The sequence below is a fragment of the Octopus sinensis genome, linkage group LG3, assembly GCF_006345805.1.
Source record: "Octopus sinensis linkage group LG3, ASM634580v1, whole genome shotgun sequence".
In the NCBI taxonomy this organism is placed as follows: domain Eukaryota; kingdom Metazoa; phylum Mollusca; class Cephalopoda; order Octopoda; family Octopodidae; genus Octopus; species Octopus sinensis.
In genome coordinates this window covers 160,105,944-160,121,074 of record NC_042999.1, presented here as the reverse complement: position 1 = coordinate 160,121,074, position 15,131 = coordinate 160,105,944, and the positions used below count along the sequence as shown (strand labels likewise).

The 15,131-nt window shown below is 35.0% G+C and overlaps 1 protein-coding gene across 3 annotated transcripts in view; it reads right to left on the bottom strand.

Moving 5' to 3' along the window:
* The window catches only part of LOC115209431 (glycosylphosphatidylinositol anchor attachment 1 protein), a 48,260-nt gene extending 35,548 nt beyond the window's left edge, over window positions 1-12,712 (bottom strand). The window contains exons 1-2 of one of the 3 annotated variants that reach the window (XM_029777848.2): window positions 12,514-12,712; window positions 673-738 (exon numbers count right to left, since the gene is read on the bottom strand). In XM_029777848.2, the coding sequence (XP_029633708.1) occupies window positions 673-687 (15 nt within the window). In that variant the 5' untranslated portion in view covers window positions 688-738; window positions 12,514-12,712. The other 2 variants (XM_029777850.2, XM_029777849.2) reach the window with 2 other exon arrangements.
* Between the last annotated feature and the right edge of the window lie 2,419 nt (window positions 12,713-15,131).

Here is a 15,131-nt window from a genome sequence, read left to right as displayed (position 1 = left end):
CATACATACATATATATATTACAAAATTGAATCAATATTTATAGTTTAAGATCTAAAATATATGTAAAACTGTTTACACAACAAAAATACATACAACATAGAGACTCTGAAGAACAATATCTATAAGTGTTGTAGATAAATTAGCAAAACAACACATAAAACAAAACTCTAAATGCTACACAAAATGACAGGACACTCGGAAATGATGCAAACATGTTCTAATTACTCAATAATCAAAGCAAAGAGAAAACTGTAAAGAATTGGACTAAATGGCTGGAGACAGAAGCAAAATAAATAGAGAAATAAATAGATAAATAAATAAAAACATGAGGTACATCAAAGATGAAAGAAGTGTATGACACACAATGAAAGCAGAGAAGACGAGCAAACAATAACCATCTGTTCACCAAAGTGAGGACTGACAACATAGAAACTAACAACAAATGAGAAAAACCCTACCTGCATTACCGCAGAGTTAAGTTTGGAGGGAAGGAGGACAGTTCAATGCAAATAATACAATGATAAGAAGGAGAGGTTGGATGGTTTTAAGTGTTACAACATTGAAATTTAAATAAATTATCTTTCTTCTTTTGTTTTTTTTTTTTCTTTTTTTTTGTTGATGTGTTTTTTTTTTTTCAGTGAGTTGGGCAAGTATTTTGCATCTTACAAAACCTTTCTTTCAGTCATCGCGCTGAATGATACTTCAGAAACCTTCTCTCTCAGAGCTACTGACACTTTCTGGAAAGAAAATATTCAAAAGTACACCAAAAACACAAGATGAAAATACGACTTCAACAACAATTATTAAACTCCTTATTTTGCATTGTTAAACAAGATGTATTCAAAGTGTAAAAATATAATATCGTTAACACTAAGAAAGACTACTATGGAAAACATTTAAAATTGAAGCCCATAAAGAGACAATTTAGTGACAATATAAAGAAGTATCAATAACAATGATTAAACAATTACTTTGAGAATTAAGTTCAGACTTCAATTTATTCTAATTCCATACCATGGATACTAATACTGAGCTGAGAGTCATTAACTTATTAGAATCTGTGTATCAGTTTGAAAATAGAATCAGCTTTTTTTTTTGTTTTGGAGCAATCATTTGTTTAATATTCCTGTTTTTGTAGTAAATATTCCTGTATCCTTACTATCTTAAAATACAATAGCTATCACTAGCATCACTAGTATGACTTGCAGAATGAAACATGCTTTCGTTAATTGTTTAATGTGCCTCGGTGCTCATGAACAAAGAAATCCTCCGGCCCTTGAACCACCAAAATATCCATGATGTAACAGCTGGAAGGAGAGAGAGAGATGAGACTCATTTTAGCAGAGTCGACTGGAACAACATCAACTGTGCCATCAAATCTTGCCCAAGAACCCAATGCACTGCCGAGCCCAAGAAATGAAGCTGTGGCCTCGTGGTTATGAGCTTGATACACTAACAACTAAGTCACAACTAACTCATATACTTGTTAGAGGTTGTTGCAAAGACTATATAATAATGTAGTTATTTTTGAGTTATATGCCATTATTCAACACTACTAAACCCAAAGTCCAACCATAAATCATTGTAAGAGATTGTTTTAATGCAAACATGTCATTCACATCCTTATTTTATCACCACAGATGATAAAACAACAACAGATTGTCCAGAATGTTCTGTAACACTGACATACGATCATCAATGATATGCAAATGGTATCCAAGGACTTGTGATTAAAATTAAGATGAAAGCAATTTGTGAAATGAATTCTTAGCTAATCTTACATTTGCCATTTGCATTTCAAACAAAACCACAATAATTTAATCTATAAAATATTTATGGATCATACACTAAAAAAACCTTTTTCTTGATAATGACCATCTGGTGAAAAGATTATTATCATGTCCAAAATGACAAAATCAGTGATAACAATGCAAATTGTGATAGATAATAAAATTTAGTTGTCTGATCAATCTGATGTGTGTGTGTGTGTGTGTGTGTGTGTGTGTGTGTGTGTGTGTGTGTGTACACATTTCAATTTATTACATCTCTTTAAATGTGCAGCCAAATATCAACATGAGAAATCATGATATTTACAAATATATTTTCAATACACACACACTGTATATATATATATATATATATGTAAGGAAACTCTAAACTAAGAAGGAAATTATAAACAATACACTACTGGTTGACTAATTATTCATCTCTAAAATAATACAACCAACTCAATAATCAACTTTATGAAAAGATTAGCACCGTCAAACATGTCAGAACATAGCAGAAGAAATGACGCTTTCATAAGCTACAAGATTATTAATTACTGAAATTAGAAACACATTTTGAAGTCTGACTGAAACAGATGCCAGTGTTACAAAAGGACAAATATTCCAAGTAATCAGTTAAAGTAGTAGGAATGCTGAAATATACTTCACCAGATAAATAAATGAAGTTAAAGAGTGATGTACAGAATTTTGTACTCAAACAAGTGAAGCAAGATGATGTGAGAAAGAGTAAAGTAGCTACAGAGTCAGGAAATAGAAACTGGAAATTAAGGAGAAGTGAGCATTTTTGTTGCAGGGTGGTGAGATGGGTTGATATATATATATTTATATATATATATCAGCCGAAATTGCGAGGATGATCTGGTTCTTGACTGAAGATTAGACTTCGAATGACCCGTCCGTTTTTTTGTGTCATCTATTTGAATGTTTTGCGTTCTTGTCCCATTTTGTATTTTTATATATATTTTTTATACATATATATATATATTATATATATATATATATATATATATATAAATATATAAACTACGAATTTCTTGAAATTCTTCTAAACGATATTTGGATTTACTTGTTATACATGAAGAATTAACTTGGATGTTTATTCTACTTGTATTTATAGGCATACGATTGTTGGATATAGTTAACCAAATTCATCTAATGCTGAGTGCTTTATAGATATGTCTGGATTTTAAAATCCCTTTTACTTATTATATATATATATTATAAATGTACAGTATTATATACCCATTAAGGCTGATCTTACTAATCGGTTTTGCATTAAGGGTTCAATGGAATATTGGGTAACAATCCAATTATGTAACCCTACTCTCTTTAAAGATAGCAGATATGTAATGAAATGTGGCAGTTTCCATATAGTACACAAACAGGTGAAGCAAGTGAGAATAGATGATGTGAGAAAGAGTGAAGTAGCTACAGAGTCAGGGAGTAGAAACTGGAAGTGGCAGTCACCATATTTCATTTCATAATTGCCATCTCTGAAGAGCACAAAGTTACATAATTGGACTGTTACCTAACACTCCATTGAACCACTAGTGCAAAACTGATTGGTACGATTGGCCATAATGGATATATAACACAGTTCACTTTAATTAATATACCCACTCTACTGACAGATATACGAGTTGTATACATTTTTTCCAGACTTACAGCTTCTTAGACAGCTATATATATATATATACATATACATACACACACACACACACATATAGGTTTAAGAATATAAATAAGTGATAAGGAATTCAATATGCAAAATAGTGCGCATATATATATATATAGATATACATATATACATATATATACATATATGTAAATATACATACATATATACATATATATATACACATATATATCATCATCATCATCATTCAACGTCCATTTCCAAAACTATGATGATGATGGTATATATGTATATATATGTGTATATATATATGTGTATATATATATATATGTATGTATGTATGTATATATATATATATATATATATATATATATATATATATTATACATATATATACATATATATATACATATATATATATATATATATATATATATATATATATATATATATATACATATATATATATATATATATACATATATATATATACATACATACATATATACACACACACATATACAAGGGGTATTCATAAATGATTTCCCTGACCCTTTTCCCAAGGATTGGAATAAACAAAACTTGGCATAATTATTAGTCCTTCTCTACATAGCCATCACCAATGGTGATACACTTCTACCATCGCTTTATGCAGCTGTGAAGATCTCATCAGTAGAAATCAGTAGGCTGCATATGGAGCCAAGACTTTACCTTAGAAATAAGTTCATCGTCATCCAAAAAGTGCTTCTCCTTCAACAGAGACTTCATGGTTGGATAGAGATGGAAGTCAGATTGTGCGAAGTTGGGAGAGTAAGTGGGATGAGGAAGGATTTTATAGCCACAGGAGTGTGCTTTCATCTGGGCAACATGTGCATTGTTAACTGAGGCGTTCTCTTGGAGGAGGCAAACTCTTTTGGTCAGCATGCCATGCCTCTCTGCTTTGATAGCATCCCTCAATTTCTGCTGCAGGGAATAATATGCCCCATTAATTGTGGTGCCCTTTGCCAGAAAATCCATCATCACTACTCCACATTAGTCCCAAAAGACTGTGAGCATCACCTTGCCTGCTGAGGGTTGGACACAAGCCTTCTTTAGAGGTGGTGAGTTATGCTTCCATTGCTGTGACTGGACTTTAGTCTCAGGATCATAGTGATGGACCCATGTTTCATCCTCTGTGATAAGTCTGCTGAAAAAGTCCACCCCATTTTCTTGGCACATTGCCAAAAGAGCCTGGGAGCAATTGGCTCATCCCTGCTTCTGAAAAGGTGTGAGCATCCAGGGAATCCACTATACAGACAACTTGCACATGTGCAAATGATCATCAACGATTTTTTTTCTACAGACCCTGCACTGATCTTCACTTCTTGGGCTAGTTGCTGAATAGTTATGCGGTGAACGTCCAAAACGGCAGCTTCCACTTTATGGATGATGGCGCCATCAACAATGGCGAAAAGTGATTGTCCAGGAATAGGAGCAGTTTCCACCAATGTCCGACCACATTTGAACTGGCGATGCCAGTGCTTCACTATGTCGTATGATGGTGCATTATCACCATAGACTTCTTTCATATCATCAAAAGTCTCGTTTGGTGTTTGACCTTTCAAGTATAAGAACCTAATCACTGATCTGCATTCAACTGCCTCCATTATAACACCTTAGTCCACTTCAGCAGCCGTAAAAGACAAACGAATACTAGTGGAAAGCTGCAATTCACAATGTGACATGTAGAGACATGAATGATTATACTTGTACAAGTTTCACTTCCTGCAATAATGAGAAGTGGGTCAGAGGAAGTCTTTAATGAACACTCCTTGTATTTTTGTATTTACAAGCTATACCGCTAGATAAGGGATTCAAAAGACTAGAAATTAGTACATACTATTCCATGTAATGAAGTGTAGAACCTTGAGTTACTTATGTCACTTTGCAGCTAATAAACCCAAACACACACACACAAACACACATATATGTAAAATCCTCATCATCCCTTTTCCACGTTGGCATGGGTTAGATGGGTCATTATGTTCCAAGTGATGCTCTTTCCTGTGTTTACTGCCCTCCTGGATTGACTAAAGACCCCATCTCATTCAAACATTCTATTTTTGGTACAGTTTCTATCTGGATGCCCTTTACAATGTACAGAAAGGATTTTAACATGATAATGCCCCAGAGATTGTCATGACCCAGGCAAGAACGAAGAGTCCTCTCTATCTTACATTGTCTTTTTGCATTGTTTGCATTGTTTTCTTTTATTCATGACTGGAGAGGAAGAGAGCCAGGTCAAAAGGGTGATAAAAGAGTCAGAGAGAACAAAGAGTGATAAAACTCAAAGCAGACAAGGAGAGTGAATAGAATTTAAACAGTTAAATGTTACATATGTACACCTGTTTCTCTCCTATGAGAGTTCTTCAAGCTTCAAAGAAGTACTGTTAGTCATTCTTATATATATACTCTTTACTCTTTTACTTGTTTCAGTCATTTGACTGCGGCCATGCTGGAGCACCGCCTTTAGTCGAGCAAATCGACCCCGGGACTTATTCTTTTTAAGCCCAGTACTTATTCTATCGGTCTCTTTTGCCGAATCGCTAAGTGACGGGGACGTAAACACACAGCATCGGTTGTCAAGCAATGCTAGGGGGACAAACACAAACACACATATATATATATATAATATATATATATATATATATATTATATATATATATATATATATATATACATATATACGACAGGCTTCTTTCAATTTCCGTCTACCAAATCCACTCACAAGGCATTGGTCGGCCCGGGGCTATAGCAGAAGACACTTGCCCAAGATGCCACGCAGTGGGACTGAACCCAGAACCATGTGGTTGGTTAGCAAGCTACTTACCACACAGCCACTCCTGCGCATATATATTATATATATATATATATATATATATATATACACCATTCAGAACAGGGAAGCAGTTTAGATTTTCAAAGTGGGAGAAAAACCTATTAAATAGATGTGACAAATTATCTAGGTAAGCAAAGAAAAGGATGATGCAATGGAATCTTAGCAATTACTCATGATACTTGTTTCATAAGTATTGTATGTTCTGTTTCAAGAAGTTTTAACATTTACAAAATTTATTCCTGTTTCTTCTAATTGATCATAAATAATTATTATTATTATGGTGAATAACATTGTGGTGCATGAAACCACCCCTTAGTTGCATGATACAAATATCCTGTTTTAAAATGATCTAAATGAAAACCTTCCAACAATATATGTTAATTTGTGTTCTATACACCAGCTTAATAATGGTTTCAAAAATTGGCACAAGGTCAGCAATTTCATGGGAGGGGATAAGTCGATTACATCAACCCCAGAGCACACCTGGTACCTATTTTATTGACCTGAAAGGATGAAAGGCAAAGTTGACCTCAGCAGTATTTGAACTCAGAATGCAAAATCAAACGAAACGCTGCTAAGCATTTTGCCTGGAATGGTAACAACTCTGCCAGTTTACAGCCTTACAGCAGCTTAATAATGACAAACTTATTTTACTAAATTCTTCATCATTTTAAGAATTAATTGAGACAAAAGCAATGTAATGTATTTCAACACAAATATGATTACAAAAGGGTTAAATAGGTTTAAAATGATACTTTAAATTAATATCAAAAGTGACATTACACAAAATGGTTAATGTAATGTAAGCTTTAAGACATATAAGAGAGGATATCCAAAAGTATCTGGAAACATTCTCTGTGGGACGAGCTTGTTGTAGTTCAAGCTTCTGCAGCTAGAAGCCACTAGATGCAACCCTCAGGCATCAATCTGCTGACCAGTTGCTTCAAGACCAACCTCATTCAGGGCAACCATTGACCTCCCAAACAAATGAAAACATTATGAAAATTCATGAAATGATCTTGGAGGATTGTCACCAAACAATTGATAAACTTGTTGATATGACTAGTGTGTGCTGGGGCTCCTGCCAATGAATTTGGAGTGAGGAATAGTGAATGAAATGAGCTACAGCAAAATTTGTACCTCCCTTGCTCATAAAAGATCAAAAGCTGTCACGATTGAATGCATGTCTTGAACTGAAAAAACAGTTGGAAGTTGATCTGAACCATTTTTCGAAGGTCATCACTGGTGATGAAAGCTGGTGCTATAGAATTTGCAAATGTGGAAGGAGTAAAGAAAAGAATCGATGGAGACATCAAAGACATCACTTTGCAAGAGTTCCAGGACTGCTTCAAACAGTGGAAAACATGTCTGGACTGATGCATTGCTTCAAGTGGAAAATACTTTGAAGGCAACAAAAGTGTAAACATGTAAAACTAAGTGAATAAAATAATATTCTGCAAAATTCCGGTTTCTCTTGGGTACCCCTCATATAATCAATTATAAACTATAAAAGGTAAGTAGAAGGATTGTATGTGTTTAGTTTTCTCATGTCTCTCGTGTAAATGCATTCATACAGTAACTTCTACTTTAGAACTTCTGGAAAACTCATAGCTGAATTAATTATTACCAAACAAGAACTAGTGAGCTCTCTCTCTCTCCCACAAGCTGTCACATTATATGTTGTGCTTCACAAGGAAGTTTGCATCCATATGTACCTCTTTCAGACACAAAACCAAACTGCATTTCATCTCAATCTACTTTCTCATAGATCAATTATGTTTGTTCCACTTGTATGATTCTTCTTATATAATTTCTCCTCTCAAAAGCATCTCCTTTGCCCTAGTAACAATTTACTATGATACTGCTATGCTAGTCACTGGGTATGACACTCTCTAGTATAACTTGATTAACTATCTATATGGCATCCTACCTCACCAGATATGAGACTCCTGAGATCATGTTTCACTTCTTTCCTTGTCTTTTGCTTCCAGAGATTTCTTTCACTTGAATTACTTGGCACTTTCTCACCCAAGTATCATCCCCCTATACCAGCTCAGTCTTCTCTTTTCCATACTACATTTTATTTCTCTTATATCCAACATTTTTCCTTGTACATTAGTGCTTCATCATTTCTGCCCAGCCTTCACACATCTTCTGAATTTTATGCCTATGTTTTTCCCTATTGTACAACATTACACGCTGTACATAAAAATCATACAATCTTTTCTTCGCCTGGAGAGGAACTCTGACTACTATGCTTTCAGAAACCCCACTTTCAATGCAAATTAGGTCACCTGGCTAACAGAACTTATCCTGAACATTTGAAAGAATTTATTTCATTGGTAGTCCTACTGTAACACAGCTCCCAACAAAGTACTTGGTAGAATTTGAAGTGTGTGCTATGTATGGGAGATTTCTGAGAGGATAGGTCAGTCTACCCATACCCTCATACCTGTAACTATAATCTGATGGGTCAAGGATGAAGCATATGTGCTACATGAAGATTTAGTGTTAAACTGACAAGCTCTGACCAATCAGCTGACATGAAGTGCCATAGTGTCAAGGAAGTAGTGGGATGCATTACATAATATATTGGTATGTGAAAATAGTTGTGGCAAGACTCCGGTCAGACAACCCAACAATAAGTGCAGAGGTTGTGGTCACTTGTTAGAGGCTAGATTCAGGATGTGGATGTTTGTCAAGGCTACAATTAAGAGCTAAAAGTAATTGCTGTAATGACTTTAGGCTTATAAAAGATATTTTTCTGCATCAGCAGCATCTTGCAGTACAAGAGTACAAGAGCCCAAAAATGTTGCAAAATCATTGAGGCTGATGCTGTTAAAGAGGGGAATGAGAGATATATGCTTTTGATGCAGAAGGAGTAGGTGGTGTTTCAAGGAATTCAGAGATCAGTAGAGGAAAAGGATGCATTTAGAGGATCTAGGAAAGAGAGCCTTTGAGTTCCCATCAAATCCTTGTTACTGATATTGAGGTGAGGTAAATGGCAAGAAGAGCAAAATATGAATATAGGTTATAGCTGGACACCACAGACAGGTTGTCTAGGCTCTTGTAAATGTATATATCTGTATATGTGTATACATGTGGTTCTGCATGTGTGTGTGTGTGTGTGTGTGTGTGTGTGTGTGTGTGTGTTCCTTTATCTCAACAGTTGTAAACAAGTTGTAGCATCATAACCATCATACAAGCAATGCTGTTCATTTCCAGTTTTCTGTGAAAACATGTCTGGCCAGGGGAAAATATTACCTAGCTTTGAAGCAAGTGAGGGTTGGCAACAGGAAGGGCATCCAGCCATAGATAAATCAGCCTCAACAAATTCTGACAGGCCCATATGCAAGTATGAAAAAGCTGACATGTAAATGATGATGATCTCAAACACACACATACACACAGATAGATATTCTTTCTTGGTACATTGGCTCTCGAGACAGCTCTCATAAAGCTATAAATAATAGCATGCGAAACTTGGGTTCACAGGCCCTTTTGTATAGAAAATGTACGAAGGCTGCCAGTGGAACACAAACTCAAATCTGTAGAGACAACAGCCTTCGAACTTGTCTATCCAAAAGGGATTTTCAACCAAATATTTACATTCTATTATTTTTAGCTTTATGTGATGTACTTCGAGAGTCAGTGTTGAAACGCTTAGCGGTATTTCGTCTGCCGTTACGTTGTGAGTTCAAATTCCGCCGAGGTCGACTTTGCCTTTCATCCTTTCGGGGGTCGATAAATTAAGTACCAGTTACGCACTGGGGTCGATATAATCGACTTAATACCGATACTAGTACCCTTAATACCTATGTCTGTCCTTGTTTGTCCCCTCTATGTATAGCCCTTTGTGGGTAATAAAGAAATAGGTATATGTACCGGTATACTTCCGGAAGTGTCGGATACATTTCAAAAAAGTGTTTTTTTTTTATATATGGGGGGTTAGTGTTAGGGTTAGGTTACGTGGCGATGCTTCGGTATATGTACACACGTGACTTTGTTTACATTTCTGAAGATAACAGAAACCCTTTTCTTCCACCCCTAACCCTAACCCCCCCCCATATATATAAAAAACCCCACTTTTTTTAAATGTATCTGGTACTTCCGTAAGTACACCGGTACATATACCGTAAGATCGCCCCAGTGTTCTCTCGAAAGTTTATAAAATTCTCCAACAGCTTAGTCCATAACATATTCTTCTTTATTGTTCACAACTTCTTGCCAAGTGGACGCCCGCCGGATTTGAACTCGGACCATAAAGCGACATAACTATCACAAAACACTTTTATCCATCGATTTACGAATCCAATTATAGATGCGCTTTTTTTTTTTTAATTCGATAGTGGCTGTGTGGTAAGTAGCTTGCTAACCAACCACAGAGTTCCGGGTTCAGTCCCACTGCGTGGCATCTTGGGCAAGTGTCTTCTGCTATAGCCCCGGGCCGACCAATGCCTTGTGAGTGGATTTGGTAGAAGGAAACTGAAAGAAGCCTGTCGTATATATGTATATATATATATAAGTGTGTGTGTATATGTTTGTGTGTCTGTGTTTGTTCCCCTAGTATTGCTTGACAACCGATGCTGGTGTGTTTACGTCCCCGTCACTTAGCGGTTCGGCAAAAGAGACCGATAGAATAAGTACTGGGCTTACAAAGAATAAGTCCTGGGGTCGATTTGCTCGACTAAAGGCGGTGCTCCAGCATGGCCGCAGTCAAATGACTGAAACAAGTAAAAGAGTAAAGAGTAATTGAACTTAAAACTTCAGTGTAATATGTTCACTCTCGCTTTTGTGAGGCCCTAACCCCAAAATTAAACACATTTTAGATAATAAAACACTATGAAGTTGTTTTTTTTTAAAACGGAATTTTATTTTTACAATTCTTATTTACAAAACTATACAGAGCCCGAGTAAGACGGGATCAAGGGCTGGCAATGATATAAGCTACCATAATCATCTTGTATGCTTGGGTTCATAAATACACATAACTATTATTAATATCTTAGTTGTGTGAGTGTCTGTCCCCTTCGATTTAGATTCCTAACTACTCCCACATTTTGCGGTGCAGTTTAACCAAAACCGGGTATCTTATAGTCGTGATTCATATCGAGCCCTTCTGGGTATTAGCGCACGTCTACGATGAGTCTACGATTTTAAAAATAATTTACCATCATTTTTTTCCATTTTAATGCATTTTTTAAAGGGAAGTAACTCTCTAAAAATGTCTACGATGAGTCAACGATTTAAAAAAAAATTACCATCATTTTTTTCCCATTTTTAATGCATTTTTTGCTATTTTTTGGCTATAACTCTCTAAAAATGCTGTATAGTTATTTCCCTTACAAACCCGAGCAACACCGGGCGATACTGTTAGTATTTTTTTTGGTGATTTCACAGGAAGCAAAGAATATGTTTGCATATTTGAACTCGAAAAGGAATGGTAACATGAGGCAGCGGATAAACATTAAATAAACTATTTCGGATTCGTGGAAAGTTCGGAGTGTTCTCACATCAACGCAAAAGAAAATATTCACTTATAAGCTTTTGCTAGGGTAAAATTCGTATTTTATCAGAAATTGTGATAAACATTACAGTAGAACAAAATCAAAATATTTATGAAAATAAGCCTTCAGTAGATAGATAGATAGATGTACATATATATACATACATATATATATATATATATATATATATATATATATATATATATATATATATATATATATATATATTATAGATAGATAGATAGATGTATATATATATATTATATATATATATATATATATATATATATATAGATAGATAGATAGGTGTACATATATATATATATATTATAGATAGATAGATAGGTGTACATATATATATATTATATATATATATATATATACATATATATATATACATATATATATATATACATATAATATATATATACACATATATATATATATATATATTATAGATAGATAGATAGGTGTACATATATATATATATATATATTATATACATATATATATATAATATATATATATACACATATATATATATACACACATATATATATATATATAATATATATATATATATATATATTATAGATAGATAGATGTATATATATATATATTAGAGATAGATAGATAGATGTACAATAAAATGTATACATATACGTGAAATTAACAAGATGTTTTGCAACATACAATATTCTTACCTTAATAATTCACTTTTTATCGACTTGAGACGTGGCCGGTTACCTGTGAGACAAACAACGTACAGTCTTGATAACGCAGAATAAAAGTCAGAAGACTGATTGCAAGGGATTTTGGTTAATTGTTAAATCATTTTAATGTAATATAAATCAAAAATGTCGTCTGATGAGAAGAAGGTTGTTGTTATAGAAACAAAAAATTACGAACCACTTCCGGGGCAAACCTAAGATTTCAAATTTTGTAACAACCCTGAGAGTTGCATAAAAAACTTGGCTATGTTATTCCGAAAAAAGAAGGCAAAATTTCATTACGCTATATACGTATATCAGATTTTTATTCGAAAACCATCCCAGCTTCTATGATCTGACAGTCGGAATTAGAAATTATAAAGAAAAGAAAAGAAAAAATATTTTTAAAACCTTAATAGTAATTTATTTCGAATGAGTTATTTCGTGCAATTTAATGTTTATGTGTGTGTGTGTTATTATTATTATTATTATTATTATTATTATTATTATTATTATTAAGTTGTCTGTACGGCTGATAACCCGCGTGCCACACGTGATGGTATTTTTATCATCATCATCGTTGTAATCGTCGTTTAACGTCCGCTTTCCATGCTGGCATGGGTTAGACTGTTTGAATGAGAACTGGCAGGCCGGGAGGCTGCACCAAGCTCCAATCTAATTTGGCAAGGTTTCTACAGCTGGTTGCCCAGTCTAACGCCAACCACTCCGAGAGTGTACTGAGTGCTTTTTTACGTGCTACCGGCATGGGAGCCTGTCAGCATGTACTGGCATTGGCCACACTCGAATAGGCACAGGAGGGAATACAGATTTTGCACCAACGACCAAGAAAAAAAAGTCAGGCCTGGCCGAACACTGGTCACGTGGGGACAGAAGAGAGAGGGGAAGAGGCAAAGGGATAGAAGAATTAAGGAGGGGGCAAGAGAAAAATGAGACACAGTGAAGTGAAAGAGGGAAAGTGAGCATGAAAAGAAGGCCAGGAAATGTGAGAGATGGGGAACGAAAGAACGAAGAGTGGAATGAATGAAGTGTGAAAGGGCTGATAGAAAGAAGGAAAGAATACAAAGAATAATAGAGTTGTACAAAATTTATATATATATATATACTTACATATAAGAGACCAAAGTGTATGTACACTGCTATATTTTATGTATAAAAAAATACAAAAATGGGACAAGAACCCAAAACATCCAGACAGTTAGGTGAAACAAAAAAGGGACAACAAAATATCCAGACAGACGATACAAGAAAAACAAGGACGGATCATTCAGAGTTTTCTATCCTCAGTCGAGTTCCAGACTATCTTTGCAATTTCAGTTGGTTATACTCGAGATTGCTCCAATCTGGCTGCTCAAATGCAAGGGCTACATACTGGAGCTTCAATGCAGTTTTTGTTCCTCCTTAGTTTTGCTTCAAGATGACTCTTACTATCAGTTTAAAGGAGCTTTGATACCTTTTCTCTGCTAGGGAGCTGCATAAATAGCTGGGCAGCTAATACTGGAGTTGTTTCCTTTGCTTTAATGTTTTACTTGGTGTGACATTGCACATGCATGTGTGTTAGTGTTTGTTTTTACATTTGTACTTCTTCAAAAATTTCTGTTACACCAAAGCAATTTTCAGAGGAGCACAAATTCATGCAAATATGGGAGTTGTCATTTCTTCTTCTGTTAGATAAATTTAGGTATAGTTTTACAACTGGGTACCCTTCTGGTTGCTTGCCCTAACCTATTTTTCAAGTAAGGGATCTTTTATTTCACATCTCCTCAAAGATGCAGAGTGGCTGATTTGTTGATAGCAGAAACTGCCATCATTTGTAGCTTGTGACTTTCTTAGTGTGTGAATACACATACAAATATAGAGGCTTTTTTCAGTTCCTGTTTACCATTATTCACTCAGAAGGCATTGATCAGCCAGGACCTATAGTAAAAGACACTTGCCTAAGGTGCTGTGAACTTCTTTGAGCACACTGCTATCCATGCCCAACTATGTGCTTAAGTTAGCTTCCAAACCACATGGTTTCTGGTTCAGTTTCAATCAGATTCACTGCATGGTACTTTGGGAAAATGTCTTCTGCTTTAGTTTCAGGTTAACCAAAGACTTGTGAATGGATTTTAAAGATGTATATGAGTGCGTTTGTGTGTGTGTGTGTGTGTGTGTCTCCTTCTCTTGTGTGGCTCTCATATATGAATGTCATTAATTTTCAATATTCTGCAAAGCCATGTCTGACCTAGGGAAAATATTACCTGGCTTGGAAACAGGTAAAGTTGTTGACAGGATGGGGAACCAGCCACAGAAAGTCTATCTCAATAAACTCTATCTGGCCCATGCAAGCTTGGAAAAGTCGACATTAGAACAAAAGTGATGATAATATATATATGTATATACTAGCACTGCGACCCGGCGTTGCTGGGTCATAATGCTAGTGCATGCATATACAGCTGTGTGCGTGCACACATACATGCGAGTACTGTCCAAATCTCCGACCAATCACATACAGCTAGCTGGCATTCAATTGACATATCAAGTTTCGGGCATTTTGATTGGGTTTTGGATAGAAAATTCACAAAAAAAGTCACTTCTATTGATTTTTTAAT